Source organism: Leuresthes tenuis, unplaced genomic scaffold (genome assembly GCF_036924035.1).
Source record: "Leuresthes tenuis unplaced genomic scaffold, fLeuTen1.0.hap1 SCAF_16, whole genome shotgun sequence".
Lineage (NCBI taxonomy): Eukaryota > Metazoa > Chordata > Actinopteri > Atheriniformes > Atherinopsidae > Leuresthes > Leuresthes tenuis.
The window spans coordinates 2,832,928-2,854,982 of NW_027325370.1; the positions used below are offsets into that span (position 1 = coordinate 2,832,928).

At 45.1% G+C, this 22,055-nt stretch overlaps 2 protein-coding genes across 5 annotated transcripts; one reads left to right on the top strand and one right to left on the bottom strand.

The window, feature by feature from the left end:
• Positions 1 to 2,245: 2,245 nt before the first annotated feature.
• Positions 2,246 to 9,481, bottom strand: phc2a (polyhomeotic homolog 2a (Drosophila)). 4 transcript variants are annotated; one of them, XM_072366906.1, is made up of 7 exons: positions 9,379 to 9,481; positions 8,013 to 8,175; positions 5,687 to 5,765; positions 5,186 to 5,297; positions 4,346 to 4,472; positions 3,933 to 4,191; positions 2,246 to 2,735 (listed from the first exon to the last, which is right to left on the bottom strand). In XM_072366906.1, the coding sequence occupies exons 2-7, from the start codon at positions 8,148 to 8,150 to the stop codon at positions 2,581 to 2,583; spliced, it is 870 nt and encodes a 289-aa protein (XP_072223007.1). In that variant the 5' UTR covers positions 8,151 to 8,175; positions 9,379 to 9,481; the 3' UTR covers positions 2,246 to 2,580. The 4 variants fall into 4 exon arrangements, with proteins under 4 accessions (XP_072223007.1, XP_072223005.1, XP_072223008.1 ...); XM_072366904.1 differs by having other exon boundaries at positions 8,013 to 8,233; XM_072366907.1 differs by lacking the exon at positions 9,379 to 9,481 and adding an exon at positions 9,125 to 9,364.
• On the top strand, positions 8,612 to 21,808 carry LOC140271276 (uncharacterized). Its single transcript, XM_072366419.1, has 7 exons — positions 8,612 to 8,656; positions 9,149 to 9,172; positions 10,787 to 10,974; positions 13,282 to 14,407; positions 18,650 to 18,784; positions 18,985 to 19,159; positions 21,663 to 21,808. Exons 1-7 carry the CDS (start codon positions 8,612 to 8,614, stop codon positions 21,806 to 21,808), a joined length of 1,839 nt encoding a protein of 612 aa, XP_072222520.1.
• Positions 21,809 to 22,055: the final 247 nt, after the last annotated feature.

Consider the following 22,055-nt stretch of genomic DNA (forward strand, 5'->3'; position numbering starts at 1 on the left):
GTGTTGGTGTCTTAAGGTACGTGAGGTTTGCATTCAGTGCCGCGATGCGAGCCGTAGTTTGGCCAGTGGTTCTGACAGCTTTACCTTGGTCTCAGTGCAACAGCAGGTCCGGGACGGGCTGCATCGGTCCCAGTTTGGGACCAGCCGCCTTCAACCCTCCTGTTTGATGGTCGTTAAATAGCTCAGTGCGAATCGTGATGTCACAGTCATGTGACCGATGACAGATCCAGGTCCATCCGTCAGCTCCGTCCTCCTCGGTTCTGAAGGAGGAAACCGGGACAGCAGACACACTCTGGGCTGTAGTTCTGATCCAGGATGCGACGTGTCGCAGAATCTGTAAGTTTGCTCACTTACAAAGAAATTAACTTTAATTTTAACCAAAAATCCAGAGAAAAAGACTTCAGATAAAACCTAATTTAAAGTAAAACGTGCTTTTGCAGCCCAGTTTCCTGGCTGCTCCCTCCACAGATGGACGGAGGTCTGGAGACACTCCATCAGCTCAGCGTTCTTCTTCTTCAGCCACTCCTCCGTTGCCTTTGTGGCCCACAGTCCTGCCCCCCCACCTTCAGCTTTCTGGCTGGAAGGAGGATCTCTGGCCCCTGGATGCAGTGAAGTCGTCCTGCACAGAAACAGCCCAGAGCATAATGCTTCCGCCGCCGTGCTTGGCTGTTCTTCGGCTCACGCTCCTCTGACCGCAGACTTTCTCTGAATCATGGTTTTGGGTTTTATAAACACAAGTTCTGCTGATTATAGTCCATGGGCTCACAGCCAATCCGTAGGAGCCAGAATGGCCGAACTGCAGGGGATCAAATACTCATTTCTCAACTTTTCTACCATGAGTTTTGTCTGGATTTTCGCTTGATCTGTTAAAAAATACTGATCATTTCTTTAGAAGTTAGTGAACCGTCCTTTCCCTTTCTATAGTGTGACAGTTATAAAGAGATGTGTCTAGATTTTTTTAACCGTACATCAGCAGAAACGTGGTGCCGGATCAGAACTACCTGATCTAATACAGCAGGTATTGGATCAGAACTACCTGATCTAATACAGCAGGTATTGGATCAGAACTACCTGATCTAATACAGCAGGTATTGGATCAGAACTAACTGATCTAACACAGCAGGTATTGGATCAGAACTACCTGATCTAACACAGCAGGTATTGGATCAGAACTGACTGATCTAATACAGCAGGTATTGGATCAGAACTGACTGATCTAATACAGCAGGTATTGGATCAGAACTGACTGATCTAATACAGCAGGTATTGGATCAGAACTACCTGATCTAACACAGCAGGTATTGGATCAGAACTAACTGATCTAACACAGCAGGTATTGGATCAGAACTACCTGATCTAACACAGCAGGTATTGGATCAGAACTACCTGATCTAATACAGCAGGTATTGGATCAGCACTACCTGATCTAATACAGCAGGTATTGGATCAGAACTACCTGATCTAATACAGCAGGTATTGGATCAGAACTGACTGATCTAATACAGCAGGTATTGGATCAGCACTACCTGATCTAATACAGCAGGTATTGGATCAGAACTACCTGATCTAATACAGCAGGTATTGGATCAGAACTGACTGATCTAATACAGCAGGTATTGGATCAGAACTACCTGATCTAATACAGCAGGTATTGGATCAGAACTGACTGATCTAATACAGCAGGTATTGGATCAGAACTGACTGATCTAATACAGCAGGTATTGGATCAGCACTACCTGATCTAATACAGCAGGTATTGGATCAGAACTACCTGATCTAATACAGCAGGTATTGGATCAGCACTACCTGATCTAATACAGCAGGTATTGGATCAGAACTGACTGATCTAATACAGCAGGTATTGGATCAGAACTGACTGATCTAATACAGCAGGTATTGGATCAGCACTACCTGATCTAATACAGCAGGTATTGGATCAGAACTACCTGATCTAATACAGCAGGTATTGGATCAGAACTGACTGATCTAACACAGCAGGTATTGGATCAGAACTACCTGATCTAACACAGCAGGTATTGGATCAGAACTGACTGATCTAACACAGCAGGTATTGGATCAGAACTGACTGATCTAACACAGCAGGTATTGGATCAGAACTGACTGATCTAACACAGCAGGTATTGGATCAGAACTGACTGATCTAATACAGCAGGTATTGGATCAGAACTACCTGATCTAACACAGCAGGTATTGGATCAGAACCACCTGATCTAACACAGCAGTATGTTGGGGCTGAACCAGACCCGACCTCCTCTCAGTCACGCTTCAGTTCTGTTGACCTAAAACAGCGGCACCAACCTACAGTTCAGCTATGAAAACTACGCCTGCTCAACACAGCCTAGCTACAGCGACGCTTCTCTCCAAACACGGTATGAAATTCTGCTGAAGTGGTGAAGTTGTGTAGAAGGTGAACAGCCAAAGGCTCGAAAAGACGAAGATCCCTGGAACAGCTCTGATCTGGAAGCTGAACTCGGCTCAGAAAGAGCCGACTTGTGGCACCCTGAGCGCGCCTCGTTTGTCCAATCGCAGCAGAGCTGCCTTTGCAGTGTGTGGGGGGGGCTACGAGTCTTTGAGCATGCTGATCTGAGCGAAGATTTTGAGTGCTGGGCCCAGTTTGATGTTCATGGTTCCCATGAGATGGTCCTCCTTCAGCAGCAGAAGAGCCTGTCCGTCGATCTCCTGCGAGCGGAACTCCTCGGCGATCTCCAGACAACCTGCAGCACAGAAAACATCCCGACCTGCTGTCACCTCCACAGAAAGCATCAGAAACGCTCCTCACACCTGCCTCTGTGTGCAACCCCCAAAGACTGGCTTTCAGCAGGTTAAAAGACTCTTTCTGGAAAGAACAAAGCATCAGAAACGCTCCTCACATCTGCCTCTGTGTGCAACCCCCAAAGACTGGCTTTCAGCAGGTTAAAAGACTCTTTCTGGAAAGAACAAAGCATCAGAAACGCTCCTCACATCTGCCTCTGTGTGCGACCCCCAAAGACTGGCTTTCAGCAGGTTAAAAGACTCTTTCTGGAAAGAACAAAGCATCAGAAACGCTCCTCACATCTGTCTCTGTGTGCGACCCCCAAAGACTGGCTTTCAGCAGGTTAAAAGACTCTTTCTGGAAAGAACAAAGCATCAGAAACGCTCCTCACATCTGCCTCTGTGTGCAACCCCCAAAGACTGGCTTTCAGCAGGTTAAAAGACTCTTTCTGGAAAGAACAAAGCATCAGAAACGCTCCTCACACCTGCCTCTGTGTGCGACCCCCAAAGACTGGCTTTCAGCAGGTTAAAAGACTCTTTCTGGAAAGAACAAAGCATCAGAAACGCTCCTCACATCTGTCTCTGTGTGCAACCCCCAAAGACTGGCTTTCAGCAGGTTAAAAGACTCTTTCTGGAAAGAGCAAAGCATCAGAAACGCTCCTCACATCTGCCTCTGTGTGCAACCCCCAAAGACTGGCTTTCAGCAGGTTAAAAGACTCTTTCTGGAAAGAACAAAGCATCAGAAACGCTCCTTCGAGGTCTGGGAAACACTGGAGGGACTTTACAGCGTAGGAGGAGAAGCACTTTCTGAGGCCACATTCATTTCTTCTTTAGTCTAAAGACTCGTGCTGGAAACTGATCACATGTTTGTCATCTCAGCAACACTTTGCAGCTCTTCCTGAGGGGATCCCAAAGTGTTTCCAGGCCACATGAGCTGCTGATATCTGCTCCTCTGAACCCACCTCCCGCCCTCTGTTTATCCCCGTTAACCTCATAGCGCCCAGTGAGTGCTGCACATCCACTATTCTCTCATAGTCTCAGCTTCTTTAACACCATCCTTCATATTAAATCTGTCAGGATTTGGCTCAGCAGGACGTTTTAGCTCAGTAAGTGTTACAAACGCTTGTATTGTTCACAGAAAACAGCGAGGCAGGACCCACCTGGCAGGGAGGAGATGAACTCATAGACGTCTTCTATGTTCCACTGGCCCGGGTCGCTGGGCAGGAAGCCGTGGGGCAGCAGGGGCAGCAGGGGCAGCTCGGAGCCCTGCACTGCGGGAACCCGCTGGGCGGCCGACAGGGGGGACGGCGCTCTTTTGTAGCCAGACAGGTCTGAACACTGGCTGGACTCTCCCTGTGCAGGTCGGACTGAGTGAGCAGCAGCTGCAGCAGGAGCAGGCTTCTGCACAGAGGGAGCAGGCTGACACAGTCGGGGGGGTTAGGACAGAACTCTTATTCTTTTAGCTTCTGTGTGGTCTGTAGCCACCATAGCTTCATTTATCAGCTGCTTAGATGAATCCAGGTTTGTTTACAGGAACAAGGAGTCGCTGAGCGTTCACACCAGAGGAACTCACCTTCTTTTTAGGCTCCAAACTGCCGTTTTTGTGGCTTCCGTTCAGCGTTTTCTGTTTCTTCATGTTTTCCAGGGTGGTTTTGCGGTTTGGGAAGAGACCCATCCTCTTAGTGCATCCCACGTTGTAGCTACAGGAAGATTTCATTTCATACCAGTTAAAACTGAAGATACAGATTCACAGAGGATCAGAGAAGGAAACCTTCAGGGCGCAGCTTCTCCCGTTGGATGTGGCAGCAGCTCATATCTGAAGCTAAAAGCAGGACGGCTTGTGTTTCACTCGTAAGATTCAACTTTTCAGCTTAAAGCGAAGCACGGTGACGTCTCCAAACGTGTCAGACGAACACAATCAAAGCTAAAGGTTTCTGAAGGTTTTAAAGAAACCGAATGTGTCAGTTTCAAATACACCTGGAGGTGTGAGATGTGTTGAAAGTCTGCTTCAGCCACTAACATCTCCAGCTAATCCACAACAAGTGCATCGCTTCAGGAGACAAATGCAGAGCTTTCAGCCAAGCTGCATCATTCCTGAGTGAATTCTTCTGGTTTCGAACACGACACGTCGCAGCTCTTATAAGATGAGAGATGAACGTTGTTCTGGCTGTGACTACAGAGCTAAAACATGGTCACAGGTCTGTGGATGATAGAAACTTCACAGAGCTAAATAATTCACAGAAATCCTCCAAACTATTGGGAAAAAAGACGCACAATGTGCCCAAAAGTAGCAGCTGAACATACAGTGACTGAACAGGACACATTCAGATTAATATCAAATCCAAACGATCACAGGAGTGAGATCAGAGCTGCAGCCCCAGGCTGACATTAGAGCAAATTAAAGCTGCCTCACCGTTTCGCACACACTGTAGAACAGAACCTCTTGGACCTTTTGAAGATGTAGGCGAAATCCACCCGGCCGCACAGCTCGCAGGTCAGCATGGGCTCCTGCTGGGCCTTCAGCTCTGGGGGAACACACACCAACGCATGAGGCAACATCTGAAACCCAAGTGTCTTTAACTGAGTCAAGAACAACCTCCCCATCACGCTCTGAGTCTGTCACTGGTCCCGTTCAACTGTTACAACGTGTGGAAACACTGGAGTTTCATGCAGAACAAACAGCACAAGGATGAGTCTGTGGGCCTCCAACACTCCAGCCTCACGTTTCACAGGCTTCAGAAATTAACCAGAAGCCTGAAGTCCAACTTCAGCCTGATAAGATTCAACAGGAACGTTTTAGTCTGGTGACATTTCTGCAGATCTTTGCTGGTACGAAGAAGGCGGAGTCATTATTATCTGATGATATCAGCCGACCCTGCATGCATCAAACTAAGAAAAATGGGAGAAACTCTACCCTTTGATGAGAGGCCGTCCATCTTTGAGTCTGCGGTGTGTCTCCTGAGGATGTCTACTGAGAAAGATGGACGCTCCACCTGCAGAGAAAAGAGAAAGATGCTGTTACAGCTGAGAGTCCAGCGTGTGCCACAGAACAAACACGCTCTGGTGCTTTATCTGGATATTTAGTTCAAAGAAAGACGTCTCATCTCTCCTCCTCAGTAACCCGTTTCCCAGACTTTCACATGCACATTTCTTCACAAAGCGTGGAGGTTTTTAAGGATCTCAGAGATTCTTTCAGCTCTGGGCTCGTCTGCATTTCCTTTGCAGCCTAAAGAAAGTTCCCTGAACACAACTTTAAGCTGGTTTACAGGAAGCACGTCCCTCTGAGATGAGACGCCACTGACAGCCTGCTTCCAGCTTTTGTTTTTATTCTGTGAGAGGTGCTGAATCTGTGTCCTTTGTTGATCTTTGCATTCTCATGGAAGTATTTTTTACGTGCACGGATGCATCAAGCAGTGACAGCTCCACTTGGCCATCCAACCCGAACCCGAGAACCTTTTCCCAGAATGCATGCATCCTGCTGCCTGTAACCTCCTCTGTGGGAGCTCCTGGTCCGTGTAATCCAGCCGAATTCACTGCTCAGACGCCGTCTTTACGCTACTTTAACGGTGATTCTGTCAGATGAGGCTGTGGTTATAAAAATCAGGATTTTATTAGAGCAGAGCGACAGTCTGGAAACGCTTTAACTTTGTTGATACAAAGTCTTAATGGGCTGATTTTCAGCCTCCAGTTTCTGACAAAAGAAACAGAAAAATATGTCAAGAGCTCCTTTATTGTGAATTCTGCTGGATTAATAAAGACTTTCATTTTTTTAATAGAAGCTGGAACTGTGGAGCATGTGCAGAGCACCAAGGCCCATGTGATGCTACATGTGGGACTGCTGTGAACCCAAACCTCCATCTGATCGTGTTCGTCCGCTTTGGAGACGCTCGATTGTGCAGTTTTGGTCAGAACAACAACTTGTTTCTTCCATCCTTTCATCTATCGATTATCTTCCACTTATCTGAGGTCGGGTCGTGAGGGCAACGGGTCCCAGAGGGAAACCCAGACATCCTTCTCCAGCTCCTCCTGGGAGAACCAGAGGCGCTTCCCAGGCCAGATGGGATAAATAATCCCTCCAGTAGGTTCTGGTTCTGCCCCGGGGCCTCCTCCCAGGAGGCATCAAACCAGATGAACCACCTCAGCTGACTCCTTTCTACGTTTATCTCCAGTTTCATGTAAACACTGAATCAACTTAAAGAAGAACAAGCTCATCTTCACAGCTTCAAGGCTTGAAACGTCGGTCCTTAACGCATGAGTCCGTTGGGTTCTTTACGTCTCTGTAGGTGAAAAGAAGCTCCAGTCAGTGTCTTTATCTTTTGTACACGAGCAGATCGAATGCTCGCAGCCTCTGGAGTGAAAACCTGATGCTCCTCCTCTGTGATCAGGTTGGGAACTACTTTATAGAGGACACTAAAGTGCATGTGAAGGCTCTCCAAAAACTCAAGTGTCCAGAGAAGCAAACGCGTTAAGATTTCAAAGCAAACTAATCGACAGAGCAACAGATCCGATGTCATTAAAATCCAGGACTGGCAATAAAGGGGAAGCACTGAAACTCAAATCAGTTGTCTGCATGAACAGAGTCTGAGGAAGGAGAAACGGGGGGGCCAGGTCGCTCAACTGGTTGCACAGAGGCTTAAAGTCCTCCTCACAGCAGGTCCCGACCCGGGGCATTGCCCATCATCACCCTGGCACTGCCCACAAGTCCAAAAAAAGATCTTAAAAGAATTAAGAGCAGAAGAACTTTAAGTGAAGGGATATTAAAACTTTCTGTGAGTAAAAAGTGAATCAGGAGTCCTGCAGGCAGTTCATTAAACAGGTCATAAGTGAGTTAAACCAGGTTAACACACTCACAGCTTAACCAGCACAGCTCTCACACGCCATAGTATCCATTACCCGCTACTTTACGACCTCCTGCACTCACTTTAGCTCGTGTTTTTAGCGTTTTTTTTCCTTATCATGGGAGTTTATCGTCTTCTTTCATGTGTTCAACACTTGTATTTAGTTTAAACCCATTTTTTGCTGTGCAGACCGCATCTCGCTGCACTGCACCACTGTGTGGATTACAGGGACAATAAAGGCTCTATTCGACTAATCACTGCAGGTTGCCTCTTTAAAACTGGAGTTTTCTAACACTAGAATGACCGAAACAAGTCTGTTTCAAACCAGCGGCTCCCTGTGTTCTCGCCTCTTTCCCAGAGTATGTTTTGCTGAGTTTACTGACAAACCCGTCCAATACTCACAGGGAAAGGCTCGGCACCTTCCTGGATAACGAAGCCTTCGATCAGATGGGTGAGGACGTGGGACTTGTCTATAACCTGGGCTGGTTTGCTCTCTCCATTGTGTTGGCTGCTATTATTGTTTCCATTCCCAGAGGTCATGACTGGAGCACAGGCCGCCCCTCACCTGTCAACACAAGCAGCATGGCAAACTCAACAAGGGGAAGCCACGTGCATCTGTCCGGCTGTTCAAACACACAAAGGATGCAAATCATACGGAGCTGGCAGTTTAATGATGTCCTGATCTGTAGCTTAAGGGCACAGTGTTACTCTCACATTGTTCCACATGTAGGAGTTTGTTTTTTCTACAGTAAATGTTGAATTTTTCATAGACACAATTAAATCTAATAGGACTTTGCTGGCTTAATGTCTATTTAGACAACAACATATAAATATATGCACATTTTTCATAAATACGTAGGGTATTAACTTCTTTAAGGAGTTTAAACAAAAGCCGATATAAAGAGTTGGACCCAATGATTCACAATCCTATCGAGTTTAATTGTGTTCTTCATCTTTTCTGCGCTACAACACTAAAATAAATTAAATTTACAGATTTCAGAATGAAGTCTCAGTCTCCACGAAGGAGCAGTCGCGCTCGAGCGAACGTGGGCGGCTGCTGCTGTTGTTGTTGTTGTGGAACAGCCTCAGCTTAACCAGTCGTGACAATGAAAGTATAAACTGCTTATTTCATACCCGCATAAACTGTATAAGCGCCCATTTCAAATGTTATTAACCGTTAGTAACCGTTAGCTTGTTACTGAGTTCATAAAGTAGAACTTAAAGCGTGTTTATGAGCGGTTTTTAACTAAGAAAACCTTCCAAAGCTTAATTAATCCTCAGCTTAAATCACACAAAGTAAAAGTTAAGTAGATCTACGGACATTAAACCTGTTCTCAAGCTTAAGTAGGTGCCAAAATCAGCGTTGTGTGAACCCACGATTTTCCAGGATCAAATCAATTCAGCGCAGCAAATTTCGTCCGTCAAATGAAAAGAACTTACTAAGATTAAAGCGATTAAAACTTTTCCACCACTTTCGCTAAAACTACACACAAGCTTCGTAGTATTGAGCTTACTTTAACCGTCCGAAACCCCCTCAGGATGAGTTTCAGGAGCTCCGCTCGGTAACAATGGTAGAGGGAAGAAAAGCTCTTTGTTTAACGGCTCCAAACCAAACAACGCTTACGTTTACTTACGCTCCCTCCGCCGAAACGGCGAAGAGCCACTCACCGAGTTCTCACTCTGTCACACATCTCACGAGCTAACCGAGCAGCAAAGACACCCCGTTACACGAGCACACGCAGAGTTAGTAACTGATTCATTTCTTCACCATGTTTCATCGTTCTCTTTCGGGCTGAGTTTGATCCTCTACATCTGCGCTCTTAATGAGAAAGTCGGGGGACGCAGACCGGAAGCGCTTCCAATGGAACACTTCAAAATAAAAGCATATTTTACACTGCTGCGCTTTGTGCAGTCGGCACCGATTACGCTTTCGAGCACTTATTCTGAAAAGAAGACAAAACAGAGTCTATGAACAGAAGGAAGCTTAACATCAGGAGAATTAATAGCAGTTGTAGTGAATGGGAAACGGGAGCGTGCTGTCAGCCCTGCAGTCCAGTCATAAACAGCGCTCCCCGCCTGAAGCTATCATAACGGAACGAGAAGGGGGCGGAGCTAACAGAGCGCCGCCCTATTGGGTGGAATCTATGCGGAGATGTCCGAGAGTATGGAATGCCATTATCATCAATATTAAATAAATAAATAGATAGAAAAATAAATGAAGGCCAGTAAATAAATAGAAATAAAATAAATAAATAGAAATTAATTATTAATTAAATTTAATTAAATTCTTCTAGAAATTAATAGAAATAAATAGAAATTAATAGAAATAAATAGAAATAAATAGAAATAAATTAATAAATACAACCATGAAGGAAATCTTGACAGAAAAAGAAGAAAGAAATGCCAGGAATAAATAGGGTCATTAATTAAGTCAGAAATATTCAGATGAATAAATAAAAAGATAGATAGATTAATGAATAAATCAATGAGCACTCAAGTCCACGTCAGGAATTATTATGGCCATGAAATGTCTTCAAATAAATTAATTAATTAATTAATAAAGCAATGAATAATTAAATCAATGAAGGCCATGACTGAATAGGACCATGTAATGAATCTTTAAATAAATAAATTAAACATGCAAGTCCATGTCAAGTATCAATAAGGCAATGATATAAGTAAAAAAAAGTTAATTAATTCAAGAATTAATTAATAAGCAAGCAAGCTCAGTTCAGGAATTAATATGACCATGAAAAAAAAGGATAAACAAATGAATAATAGATTGATGGTAAGAAAATGTATATGGACACTAAAAGATATGGAAATAAATGAATAAATGAATAAGACATAATGTGTAAAATGTTTTTTTAAGATGCAGGCCATTTCCTGCCCAACTACTTTTTCAAATTAAAATATGGTACGTTTAAAACAAACGGGGAAAAAAGTCAGGATAAATGAGGATTTATGAATGGTTTATTAGTTGCTTGTTTTATTCTATTTACCAATAAGAAAAACGCCGATTGAAGTGAAGTCAAACAATGTGCGTTTTCACTTTATAATGGAATGTAATTCATTTTAATTGAGCAGTTTATTTAAGCAGTGCGTTACCGGAAGTTGAGTGATTGGCTGCTGACCTGAGCGGCGATAACGGGAGGTCTCCCCGGGTCTGTCCTCAGTCTGCAGAGACTCTGAGGCCGCCGTCCGGAGCGGAGCACCAGCCGCTGTACAAATCTCATGTCAAGGCTGGACTTGATGAAAAAGCAAGGTTTCACACCTGGGACCCTGTCCTCAGCCTCTCTGAAGAGAAGATTCTTAAAGAAGAGGAGAGTCGCTCCGCGCGCGCAGCAGGATGCGGACAGCGACTGTGAGCAGTGCAGGTGAGACACGGATACCTGTGGGGAAGTTAAATCTGAATGTAAGGAGGACAGGCTGAGAGGATGGGTCACTCAGAGAGCGCCAAAGCCAGCTTCTGATGCCGCAGTCAGAGGAGATGACGCACAGATTCACCGCAGGTGGAGCTTTAATTTCTCCCGATTTTTTGTGTTTTTTATTACTTTTCCGACTCTTTCTTCATTCAGCGACGCAACAAATCATTTTATTGTAATTTCTTGTACATTTCCGAGACATTTAGTCACATAATGATGAAAGAAATTGTGCAGCAGCAAAATCCACACAAATGCGAAGCTGAAACCAGAAAACGATAAAAAGAAAAATGTTTTTTAAGAAGCACTAAAACTAACACAACTGCTTTCATTTAATATTCTAATAGCTAATCAACTCATTTCAGCTCATTTTACTCCATAATGAGTTTTTTTTTCCTTCAGCATCAGCTTTACTGGAAACACCCGCAACCAGAATCTGAGTCCGACTGCGAGTGATTCCAGATGTTTCAACACGATATAAACATAAATCAAAAAAGAAGAAGAAAGAGAAATATCAAGGAATCGGTTTGTAACAGAGACCTCGTGTAGAAATCAGTGAAAAAGATAAGACCAAAAATAAAATGCAAATACTGTAATGTGCAAAAGTCTTGAGCCAGCGCTAATTAATTTTTATCTTTCAAGAAAAAAACACGTGCAAAAATGAATGTAAACACCCTCTGAGACAAGCTTTCTGTCATTTCTTTAAGGAGTCTTCAGGAATAGTTCTCCAGGCTTCTTGAAGGACATCCCAAAGCTCTTCTTTGGATGTGGGCTGCCTTTTGTTCCGTTCTCTGTCAGATGATCCCACACTGCTTCAATAATGTTGAGGTCCGGGCTCTGGGGAGGATTCATCCCTCCATAAGACCTGTTGCCACTGATTTTCAGTCCACTTCTTGTGTCATTTGGCACAGCTCAGCCTTTTCTCCCTGTTTCCCTTCCTTAAGAACGGCTTCTTGACAGCCACCCTTCCATGGAGACCATTTCTGATGAGGCTTGGGCCAACAGTAGATGGATCAGCTGAAGGTCCAGATGCATCTCTCAGGTCCTGTCAGGTCACAGCTGGATTTTTTCCTCTTTCTTAAGGACATCACTTTCAGATCCTGTTCATCTGCTGTAGATAGTTTTTTAGGCCTGACACTTCTTCTTTTGTCCTCCACTTGTCCAGTTTCCTCAAATGTTTTAAGGACACACTGCACACCATGCTGAGATATGCCAAGTTTTCAGCTAATAGCTCTTTGGGAATCACCTTGTTGCTGCAGAAATCCTATTTTCTGTCTGTCAAACTGTGTTTTCTTTGCTGTTTTTCATAGATGCAGCTAAAGAAATGGGAACAAATGATGTGTCTTTGTGACAAAGTGCCTAAAGATCCAGTTTAAAATGGCTTCTTTGCTAAGTTGTCTGTTCTGTGTCGACACAACACTGGTTCATCCCTTGAGTTAGGAGCCTTTTTTCTGCCTGAATGCTTCATAGCTCAGAGTTCAGTGGCTGACTGCTGTAATATATATATATATATATTAAAAAAAGACCATTTCAGATGTCTTTTTAACCTCTTGCTGCAGGCCATTAAGCAGCTGGACTCTTTGCCGTTAATACGTGGAACATCTAATTTGACTTTGACACTTTAACTTTCCCTGAATAAGAGCATCGATGAAGCCTTCACAGGTTACCGTGCGGAGCGTTAACACAACTACGGATGATCCTTCTCCTCTTCAGAGGATGCTTTTAACAGCCATCCAGCAGGTATTAGTGTTGCATGGCAGTGAGAGAAGATAATGAGCTCTTTTCACCTTCTTGACTAATTGCATAAAGCATTTGATCGATTCAGTGTTGATTTAGTCTGAAAATGCTCCCACACTTTTCACTTTTCAGTTACATTTCTGTTTTGGGGGAATAAAACTGCTATAACTTGTCCATAATAGATATTTCAAAATGTTATAAGAGGTCATGAGAAAAATCAGCCTCCAGGAGAAGATGCTGAGAATTTTACAGATAAACGTTCACTGGATGAGCAATAAGGTCATAGCTGAGCCATTTTAAGCCCATGAGAGGTTTTAGGAGGTTTAAAAACTGCTAATAAAAGGTTTTTTACCACCAAAGATCATAACCTTCCGAGGTTCATGAAGATAGATACGAACTGTTGAAGTTGAAGGTTCAGTATGTGCTCAGAAACTCAGGATAAGTCTTCCCAGTTTGTCTGTTTGAAGCATCTTGAACCCTGCAGCGTGACCAGTTCTTCTTCTGTGTTTTAGATGTTCCATATTTTCCCTGTCGGGCAGCAGTCGGACCGTCCGGCGGATCCTGACCGCCTGCCTGCTCTCCTTCATGGCCCTGCTCGGCTCGGTATCCATGGACCTCAGCTCCAACATTGCCCTGCTGCACACCACGGAGGCCGCCTACCAGGAGCTGGCTTCATGCAGGACGATAGCTCTGCTGCAGCTCATCGGTGAGCTTCAGAGGATGAGACATTTATTGGCCAAAGACACTGGGAATGACACACTGGAGGCTAGTTTGCCGGTGTTTGATCGCCTCTGTGGTGAAATGGTGGGTTACAGTAATGGAGGGCTTCCTTGTGGGGTTGAGCTGTCTGGATTGTGCCAGGAGGTGAGGAGGAACATTCAGGGATTCCTTAATTCTTCACTGGATACGAACAGCTCAAGTGAAAGGAGCACTTTCGTCTTCACTCTGGCCATTGAGAGACTTCTCAACACCTGGGGAACAGCAGAGGAATCTTTAGTCAAAGCTAAGCAGAACTCGATGTGGAGAGACGTCCTTTCTGCACAACTTCTGGTGACATTCGTGGAGCTCAACCACCAGCTGACCTACTTCCACCCGGTGACACCACCCAGTGGTTTCCAGCACAGGTGGACGGCCACGCTGAGCTACCTGAGCTTTGCCCGGGTCATGACCGAGCGCCTGGATAACTGCTGGTTGGAGAACATAGACCTCAGGATAAACTCCAGCCAGGATGCTCCACGTTCTTATATTTTTGACACGAGTCGGTGGCAGATCTCTGGAACGGGAGCTGGGCTTCTATCTGGGTCTGGAGCTGGAGTTCAGGCTCTGACAAACACTCAGCGGTGCTTGTTGGATCGCGCGGCGCTGGCTCTCAGATTGGCGTCTCGATCCATGTCCTCGGGCCTCAGCATGAGGATCTGCCTGCTGGCGCTGGCCTGCCTCATCTACCCCACGGTGATGTTCTCCTTCAAGGAGATGACAGAGTGGATCCAGAACTACGCCCAGAATCTGAAGGAGAGGACCGAGGACCTGAAGCGCCAGAGGCAGCTGGCTGAAGATCTGCTGCACCAGATGCTGCCGAAGTCAGTCGCCAAGCAGCTCCGCAGGCAGAAACACGTTGAGGCAGAGAGCTATGATCGGGTATGTGGAGAAGCAAAGAGATTAGCCAGACACCTTCAGCATTTTACACAGCGAGAGACTCCTTAGAGCTGAACAAATGGAATAACTCAAACTTTAAAACCAAAACATGGGGAAAACACTCAAAGGCAGACAGGGAGACAGAAACTGAAGAGCAGTCCAAGTGGTCTAAAATAAACAGGGATGGAACAAGTAAAAAGAATGAAATTTCCTACAGAAACACAGGATAAATGTAGAGGCGGGGGACTAATGCAAAACGGGGGTGAAAGAAAGCAATTAAAATGAGGTAAATACAGCCTTTAACGTCTCACCTTCAGCTGCAGTGAGGGACAAACTAAGTGAACCCCTGATCCAGCAGCTTCAGCAGCAGTGTGTGAGAGACTAAGTGAACCCCTGATCCAGCAGCTTGCAGCTTCAGCAGCAGTGAGTGTAAAACTAAGTGAACCCCTGATCCAGCAGCTTCAGCAGCAGTGTGTGAGAAACTAAGTGAACCCCTGATCCAGCAGCAGTGAGTGATAAACTAAGTGAACCCCTGATCCAGCAGCTTCAGCAGCAGTGTGTGAGAGACTAAGTGAACCCCTGATCCAGCAGCTTGCAGCTTCAGCAGCAGTGAGTGTAAAACTAAGTGAACCCCTGATCCAGCAGCTTCAGCAGCAGTGTGTGAGAAACTAAGTGAACCCCTGATCCAGCAGCTTCAGCAGCAGTGTGTGAGAAACTAAGTGAACCCCTGATCCAGCAGCTTCAGCAGCAGTGTGTGAGAAACTAAGTGAACCCCTGATCCAGCAGCTTGCAGCTTCAGCAGCAGTGAGTGTAAAACTAAGTGAACCCCTGATCCAGCAGCTTCAGCAGCAGTGTGTGTAAAACTAAGTGAACCCCTGATCCAGCAGCTTCAGCAGCAGTGAGTGTAAAACTAAGTGAACCCCTGATCCAGCAGCTTCAGCAGTGAGTGTAAAACTAAGTGAACCCCTGATCCAGCAGCTTCAGCAGCAGTGAGTGTAAAACTAAGTGAACCCCTGATCCAGCAGCTTCAGCAGCAGTGAGTGTAAAACTAAGTGAACCCCTGATCCAGCAGCTTCAGCAGCAGTGAGCTGCAGTGATGGTTTCCTGTGGGACGTTATCAGTCTCTCTCATGGTTCTGGAGGAATCTCGGCCCTCTTCTCTCCAGCGCTGCTTCAGCTCATTGAGGTTTGCAGCTTTGGTTTCTGCACAGCTCTCTTAAGGTCCCACCACAGCATTTCAGTCAGGCTGAGGTCTGGACTCTGACTGGACCATTGCAACACCTTGATTCTGTTCTTTTTCCCACATTCTGCTGTAGATCTGCTGCTGTGTTTGGGATCTTTGTCCTGTTGATGAGCCAGTTTCAGCCCAGCTTTAGCTGTGGGACAGATGGCCTCACATCTGACTCTAGAATACTTTGGTATCCAGAGGAGTTCCTGGTGGACTCAATGACTGCAAGGTGCCCAGGTCCTGTGGCTGCAGAACCAGCCCAGATCATCAGCCCTCCACCACCGTGCTTGACAGCTGGTATGAGGTGTTTGTGCTGATATGCTGTGTTTGGTTTCCTCCAAACGTGCTGCTGTGCATTAGGACCAAACATCTCCACTTTGCTCTGGTCTGTCCAAAGGACATTGTTCCAGAAGTCTTGAGCTTTGTTCAGATGCAGCTTTGCAAACCTAAGCTGTGCTGCCATGTTCTTTTTAGAGAGAAGAGGCTTTCTCCTGCAGCCCTTCCAAACAAGCCATCCTTGTTCAGTCTTTTTCTAACTGTGCTGCCATGACCTTTAACCTTTAACATGCTAACTGAGGCCTGTAGAGTCTGAGATGTAGCTCTGGGCTTTTTCACCTTGGGGTGACCTTTAACCTTTAACATGCTAACTGAGGCCTGTAGAGTCTGAGATGTAGCTCTGGGCTTCTTCACCTTGGGGTGACCTTTAACCTTTAACATGCTAACTGAGGCCTGTAGAGTCTGAGATGTAGCTCTGGGCTTCTTCACCTTGGGGTGACCTTTAACCTTTAACATGCTAACTGAGGCCTGTAGAGTCTGAGATGTAGCTCTGGGCTTCTTCACCTTGGGGTGACCTTTAACCTTTAACATGCTAACTGAGGCCTGTAGAGTCTGAGATGTAGCTCTGGGCTTTTTGACCTTGGGGTGACCTTTAACCTTTAACATGCTAACTGAGGCCTGTAGAGTCTGAGATGTAGCTCTGGGCTTCTTCACCTTGGGGTGAACTTGCTGGGACGTCCACTCCTGGGAAGATTGACAGCTGTCCTGAATGTTTTCCACCTGTGAATAATCTTTCTCTCTGTAGAATGATGGACTCCAGATAGTCTGGAAATGGCCTTATAACCCTTCCCAGACTGATGGGCAGCAGCAGCTGCTTCTCTAAGATCTTTGCTGGTGTCTTTCCTCCTTGGCATCGTGTTAAACTGACAGAACTCCTGCTTTTATAGAGCTGCTCACACTGACTGAGGATCAGTTAATCAGAGCATTGATCAGCAGCAGCTGGCTGCTTCTTACCCTCTTAGTTCCTGTGGAAGCAGTGAGGGTTCACTTAGTTTTTAACTCACTGCTTCTGTGTTTTGTCTCAGTCTTTGGTCTGGTTTGGTCTGCTCCAGAAGACTTGTGGTTTGTTCGGTTTTACATAATTTCACACCTTATAACATTTACATTTGAATGACTTCATCCTCTTTACCTGCTGCTTTTGATGTTGTTTTCATTTTAAAAAGAGAAAACAATTTAAACATATCATTAGGACACAGAAAAGGTTGGAAACAGTAGTTTTGCACAGTAGTAATAGAAAATATGCACCATATGCAACTCTAAGAAAACGATTAACGGGGCTCTAAAAGGTGGAAATTGCATAAAGTGGCATAAATTTAGGATGTTGACTGAGGCTGATGTCATCGAGCGCCAGAAAGTGATCAGTGGATTTCCTCTTCCAGTCTTCTGCAAGCATTAAACCTCACACGAAACAAGCCACAACTTTCCTTCTCTTTCATTTTCCACATTCAAACAACCAGATCTGGAGCTCCTGATGGAGGCTGCAGGGTTCATGGGGTGCTGCTGCCGGGAGGTTACCTCTGCGAGATCTGCAAAATCGCCGAATGAGTGTGTGTGTTTGCTGCCTTTGTTGCCATTGTTGGAGTAATTACCTATAATTGTCCTGTTCCATATTCATCAGCAGATAAAACAAGTTGTACAGGTGAAATTGCGTCTGGCTTATTGAAGAGGTTTCAAGCAGCTGTACCTAAAGCTCTCCTCTCGTAGGAGGAGGGGGGGGTTATGCTGAATAAAACCGAGGGCTGGATTTGGAAATGATTTGTAGCCCTGGAGCATTTTGGAAAGAAAATGCAAGAGCCTTTGTTAGAATGACTGAAATAGTGAAACTTGCAGATCTGCTTGAGGAAGAGCTGCTGAAACAGGCTCATTTTCAGCACTCGTATGACAGAAGAACCTCACAAAAGATGCCGGTTTCCAGGGTCCTGCGTGAAACTGGGAACCTGATTGGTCAGATTACATTTCTATCTGTTCGATTTTGTCATTTCAAGCAGATTATGTACATTCTGCTGCTAAAATAATGCCAAAAAAACATGGTTTGATGTGGAATTGAAGCAGCCAGAATCTCCCTCAGTGACATAAAGTATAAAAGCTTTGCTTACATCACCGTTTAGTCACTTTATTTAATTAAATTTCAGTAAAACTGACTCAAGAGCCGAGGATTAATGGGATTTAATTTGTGTTGTTAGCCCGATTCTTTCATTGGAAGCCCAAGAACAAGCTGGAGAAATCATTTATTAAATAAAGTATTTATCAGTGGTCACATAGTAAAGTATATTGCAGCTGGACTCGGAGTGACAGAGCAGGAAATCCGTCATATTTATATTCAGCTTTATCTCACAGAGGTTGTTTTCACACTTGTCAGAGTATAATTGGCCAGTTTTTAGTGGCCTGAACAGGCCAGCTGCTGTCCTTGTTGTGTTCTTTGGATGTGATAAACTGTTTTAGGCTCGGATCTAATGTACCAGACCTATCTGCTCCAATACAGATGTTCTGTCTGACCCAGTTGTTTATGTCCTTCTAAGGTCTTGGACCATTTAAGGTCATCAGTATGAGCAGAGTGGAAAAGTACCAGCAAGGAACAGAGGTTATTTAGGAAAATACAGAATATGAATTTATAATGTCTAAGATCAAAGCCAATTATAACAGAAGAGATCCACTGATGGAGCCTTTTCATTCTGTTCCCAGGTCACCATTTTCTTCTCAGACATCGTGGGCTTCACCTCCATCTCTGCGTCTTGTACTCCTCTGGAAGTGGTGGAGATGCTCAACAACCTCTACATGTGCTTCGACACACGAATCGAGTCCTACAACGTCTACAAGGTCAGAAAAGTTCAGCTGCCGTCACGTCATCCTGGTCTGAGAACGAATCCGTAGCTGAGGAGCGTTAAACCTGCAACTGGCAGTGGAACTGACCACATTTAGTCAGCCGATGCTGGTGTCTGTGATGTTCTTGCAACAGAATTATCTGGTCTTCATTGTTGTAATTTCAGTTTTAAACTTTATTCCAACTCTGAACCCAGGTGGAGACGATCGGAGATGCATACATGGTGGTGAGCGGCCTGCCTGAGAGGAACGGGGACAGACACGCGGATGAGATTGCCAAGATGGCGCTGGATCTGGTCGCGGCCGTTAGACAGGTTTCCATCCCTCACATGCCAAACGAGAGGCTGCAGCTCCGAGCTGGCATACACACAGGTGAGAAAGTGGGAAATTTAGTTATTCAAGGTTTAATTAAACCGGGGTAAGTGGGAAAAAAATAGAAGAAACGTGTGAAAACAGATCAATTTACTGATCTGGAGCATGTTAAGACTTAGAGAAGCAGCTGCTGCTGCCCATCAGTCTGGGAAGGGTTATAAGGCCATTTCCAGACTATCTGGAGTCCATCATTCTACAGAGAGAAAGATTATTCACAAGTGGAAAACATTCAGGACAGCTGTCAATCTTCCCAGGAGTGGACGTCCCAGCAAGTTCACCCCAAGGTGAAGAAGCCCAGAGCTACATCTCAGACTCTACAGGCCTCAGTTAGCATGTTAAAGGTTAAAGGTCACCCCAAGGTGAAAAAGCCCAGAGCTACATCTCAGACTCTACAGGCCTCAGTTAGCATGTTAAAGGTTAAAGATCACCCCAAGGTGAAAAAGCCCAGAGCTACATCTCAGACTCTACAGGCCTCAGTTAGCATGTTAAAGGTTAAAGGTCACCCCAAGGTGAAAAAGCCCAGAGCTACATCTCAGACCCTACAGGCCTCAGTTAGTATGCTAAAGGTTAAAGGTCACCCCAAGGTAAAAAGCCCAGAGCTACATCTCAGACTCTACAGGCCTCAGTTAGCATGTTAAAGGTTAAAGGTCACCCCAAGGTGAAAAAGCCCAGAGCTACACCTTTTAGAGCCCCGTTAATCGTTTTCTTAGAGTTGCATATGGTGCATATTTTCTATTACTACTGTGCAAAACTACTGTTTCTAAGCTTTTCTGTGTCCTAATGATATGTTGCAATTGTTTTCTCTTTTTAAAATGAAAACAACATCAAAAGCAGCAGGTAAAGAGGATGAAGTCATTCAAATGTAAATCTATAAGGTGTGAAATTATGTAAAACTGAACAAACCACAAGTCTTCTGGAGCAGACCAAACCAGAGCAAAGACTGAGACAAAACACAGAAGCAGTGAGTTAAAAACTAAGTGAACCCTCACTGCTTCCACAGGAACTAAGAGGGTAAGTAGCAAAAAAGCCCAGAGCTACATCTCAGACTCTACAGGCCTCAGTTAGCATGTTAAAGGTCAAAGGTCATGACAGCACAGTTAGAAAAAGACTGAACAAGGATGGCTTGTTTGGAAGGGCTGCAGGAGGAAGCCTCTTCTCTCTAAAAAGAACATGGCAGCACAGCTTAGGTTTGCAAAGCTGCATCTGAACAAAGCTCAAGACTTCTGGAACAATGTCCTTTGGACAGACCAGAGCAAAGTGGAGATGTTTGGTCCTAATGCACAGCAGCACGTTTGGAGGAAACCAAACACAGCATATCAGCACAAACACCTCATACCAGCTGTCAAGCACGGTGGTGGAGGGCTGATGATCTGGGCTGGTTCTGCAGCCACAGGACCTGGGCACCTTGCAGGCATTGAGTCCACCATGAACTCCTCTGGATACCAAAGTATTCTAGAGTCAGATGTGAGGCCATCTGTCCCACAGCTAAAGCTGGGCTGAAACTGGCTCATCAACAGGACAAAGATCCCAAACACAGCAGCAGATCTACAGCAGAATGTGGGAAAAAGAAAAGAATCAAGGTGTTGCAATGGTCCAGTCAGAGTCCAGACCTCAGCCTGACCGAGATGCTGTGGTGGGACCTTAAGAGAGCTGTGCAGAAACCAATGCTGCAAACCTCAAAGAGCTGAAGCAGCGCTGGAGAGAAGAGGGCCGAGATTCCTCCAGAACCATGAGAGAGACTGATAACGTCCCACAGGAAACCATCACTGCAGCTCACTGCTGCTGAAGCTGCTGGATCAGGGGTTCACTTAGTTTCTCACACTGCTGCTGAAGCTGCTGGATCAGGGGTTCACTTAGTTTCTCACACACTGCTGCTGAAGCTGCTGGATCAGGGGTTCACTTAGTTTATCACTCACTGCTGCTGAAGCTGCTGCTGAAGCTGCTGGATCAGGGGTTCACTTAGTATTACACTCACTGCTGCTGAAGCTGCTGGATCAGGGGTTCACTTAGTTTATCACTCACTGCTGCTGAAGCTGCTGCTGAAGCTGCTGGATCAGGGGTTCACTTAGTATTACACTCACTGCTGCTGAAGCTGCTGGATCAGGGGTTCACTTAGTTTTTCAATAAATAATGACACAGTTCAAAATGTCATGTGTTGTTCAGTTGAGGTTCTGTGTGAACTGGATGATTTTTCATGTGTTCTGACATATAAAACCTCAGCTTTTAAAAACAGTGTTCAGATTTATTCCTTTTTCTGACACCTAAAGGTCACGATACGCTGGATTCAACCTGTTTTTACTCAGGAATTAAATACTTTTTTTAACATACTGCAGATGTTATGACTGATAATTGTCTCAGATTCAGATTCCTGGCCAGTCTTTTAAAACAACAGCATGTAATTATTCCCTTTCAGCCCGGCTGTATCGTTTTGTTAAACTTTCATCTCGTAGTTTGAGCCTCTAACATCAAAGTGAAGTGCGGCTCTCATTCTCTGGCTCTGCAGGCCCGTGTGTTGCAGGAATCGTGGGCCACAAGATGCCGAGATACTGTCTGTTTGGAGATACTGTGAACACAGCCTCGAGGATGGAGTCCACCAGCCTGCGTAGGAGCACCTCCACTCAGAATAAAACACACACACAAAGGCCTTAAACACACACACAAAGGCCTTAAACACACACACAAAGGCCTTAAACACACACACAAAGGCCTTAAATGGGTTGTTTTTTAATAACTTCCATCTGGGAACTGATGTGAAGCCTAAATAAAATGACAGATTCAGACAGAAAGGATTCAAACTGAGCAAACTTAAGGAACATTTCATGTAATTCATTTAAATGAAGTTTTCAGGGGAGTTTTGCACTTGTTAGAAAGATGTTGGACCTTTATTGGACCACAG

Bases quoted from the DNA above. Each gene is read 5' to 3' on its own strand.
- phc2a (XM_072366906.1), bottom strand. From the start codon at position 8,150: ATGACCTCTGGGAATGGAAACAATAATAGCAGCCAACACAATGGAGAG. The intron at 5,766-8,012 runs GTGAGTATTGGA...TTTTCTCTGCAG, and splicing joins AAGGTGCCGAGCCTTTCCCT to GTGGAGCGTCCATCTTTCTC. The intron at 4,473-5,185 runs GTGAGGCAGCTT...ATCTTCCTGTAG, and splicing joins TCTACAGTGTGTGCGAAACG to CTACAACGTGGGATGCACTA.
- LOC140271276 (XM_072366419.1), top strand. From the start codon at position 8,612: ATGAAGTCTCAGTCTCCACGAAGGAGCAGTCGCGCTCGAGCGAAC. The intron at 18,785-18,984 runs GTCAGAAAAGTT...CTCTGAACCCAG, and splicing joins AGTCCTACAACGTCTACAAG to GTGGAGACGATCGGAGATGC. The intron at 19,160-21,662 runs GTGAGAAAGTGG...CTGGCTCTGCAG, and splicing joins CCGAGCTGGCATACACACAG to GCCCGTGTGTTGCAGGAATC.